Source organism: Calidris pugnax, unplaced genomic scaffold, assembly GCF_001431845.1.
Source record: "Calidris pugnax isolate Ruff unplaced genomic scaffold, ASM143184v1 scaffold337, whole genome shotgun sequence".
In the NCBI taxonomy this organism is placed as follows: Eukaryota; Metazoa; Chordata; class Aves; order Charadriiformes; family Scolopacidae; genus Calidris; species Calidris pugnax.
The window spans coordinates 273190-274851 of NW_015091098.1; the positions used below are offsets into that span (position 1 = coordinate 273190).

The 1662-nt window shown below is 66.2% G+C and overlaps 1 protein-coding gene across 1 annotated transcript in view; it reads right to left on the reverse strand.

Annotated features, from left to right (window-relative positions):
- Position 1: 1 nt before the first annotated feature.
- Positions 2-1662, reverse strand: part of PNMT (phenylethanolamine N-methyltransferase) — a 2055-nt gene continuing 394 nt past the window's right edge. Inside the window, exons 2-3 of the mRNA XM_014957913.1 lie at positions 1426-1633; positions 2-437 (exon numbers count right to left, since the gene is read on the reverse strand). Of these exons, the coding sequence (XP_014813399.1) occupies positions 2-437; positions 1426-1633 (644 nt within the window). The remainder of the gene's footprint in view (positions 438-1425; positions 1634-1662) is intronic.

Sequence of the window (1662 nt, forward strand, 5' to 3'; positions counted from 1 at the left end):
TTCAGGCTTCCAGGGGCTTCTGTGCGTGGGCGAAGAAGACGCCGTCGACGTCGTCGACGCCGGTGCGGAGGGCGGGGGGCATGGAATAGGAGCGGAAATCCCGGAGGATAAAACCGGCCCCGGCCAGAGCCGAGCGGACGTCGTCCTCCCCCAGCGGCACCACGGGCAGGCGGGCGGCCCCCGCCAGGTAGAAGGACTCCCCCAAAGCCCCCAGCAGCAACGCGTGCCCCCCCGGCCTCAGCAGGGACCCCACGTGGGTCAGAGCCCGGGCGAAGGCGTCGAAATCGGGGCTGACGGCCTCCAGGCAGAAGGCGGAGAGCAGCGCGTCGGCCGGGGGGCTCAGGGGGGCTCCCAAGGGGTCCGGCCGGTGCACGTCGATGGGGAGGATGCGCCGCAGGCGACCCCGCAGCCGGCGCTCCTTCTCCTGCCACGGCTCCCTGCGGGGATGGGGGGGTGTCAGCGGGGGCAGGAGCCCATGGGGAGTTGGAGGGATCCCCCAGGGGTGGGAATGGGGTCCTGCAGGGATCGACCCAGCATCCACAGGGAGGTGGGGGTGGGATCCACCCAGCACCCACAGGGAGGTGGGGATGGGATCCTGCAGGGATGAGGCCAAAGTCTGCATGGATGTGGGGACAGGATCCCACAGGGATCAACCCAGAAACACAGGGATGTGGGAATGGGATCCACCCAGCACCCACAGGGATATGGGGATGGGATTCTGCAGGGATGAGGCCAAAGTCTGCAGGGACGTGGGGACAAGATCCCACAGGGATCAACCCAGAAACACAGGGATGTGGGGACAGGATCCTACAGGGATGTGGGAATGGGATCCACCCAGCACCCACAGGGATGTGGGGACGGGATCCTGCAGGGATGAGCCCAGCACCCCCAGGGACATGGGGAAATGGTGCCATGGGCAGTTGGGGCTGGGATCCTGCAGGAAGCAACCGGACATCCCCGGGGACACAGATGGGATGTGGCATGGATCGGGGGATCCCGGTATATACGGCATCTGCAGGGACATGGGAGAGCATGCCACAGGGATCAACCCAGCACCCCCAGGGAGATGGGGGCAGGATCCTGCAGGGATCAATCCAGCACCCAGAGGGGCAGGATCCTGCAGGGATCAACCCAACACGCACAGGGACATGGGGCTGGGATCCTGCAGGGATCAGCCCAGCATCCTCAGGGATGGGGAACTACGATCCCATGGGATTTGGGGGACAAGATCCTCTAGGAATCAACCCAGCATCTGCAGGGACATGGGGCTGTGATCCCATGGGATTTGGGGACACGCTGCTGCAGGGATCAGCCCAGCATCCGCAGGGATGGGGCGCTGTGATCTTATGGGTCACGCAGCCCAGATCCCACCCTCACCCACCACCTGGGGTCCCCCCCCCGTGTCCCCCCTCCCCATATCCCTACCCGCGTCCCTCGATCTTGCAGACGTGCTGGATGAAGGGGCTCCAGTCGAAGGTCCCCGGCTCCCCCCGTGCCCAGCGCCCCAGCTCCTCCCGGTTCACCGCCAGGTAGTCGGTGGCCACGATCTCCTCGAAGTGGTCGCAGGCGCTCAGCAGCTGGTAGATGGTGGGGCCCGAGCCCACGTCGATCAACGTGCGCCCACGGATCTCACCTGGACATGGAAAGGGTGGGGGGGGGGGC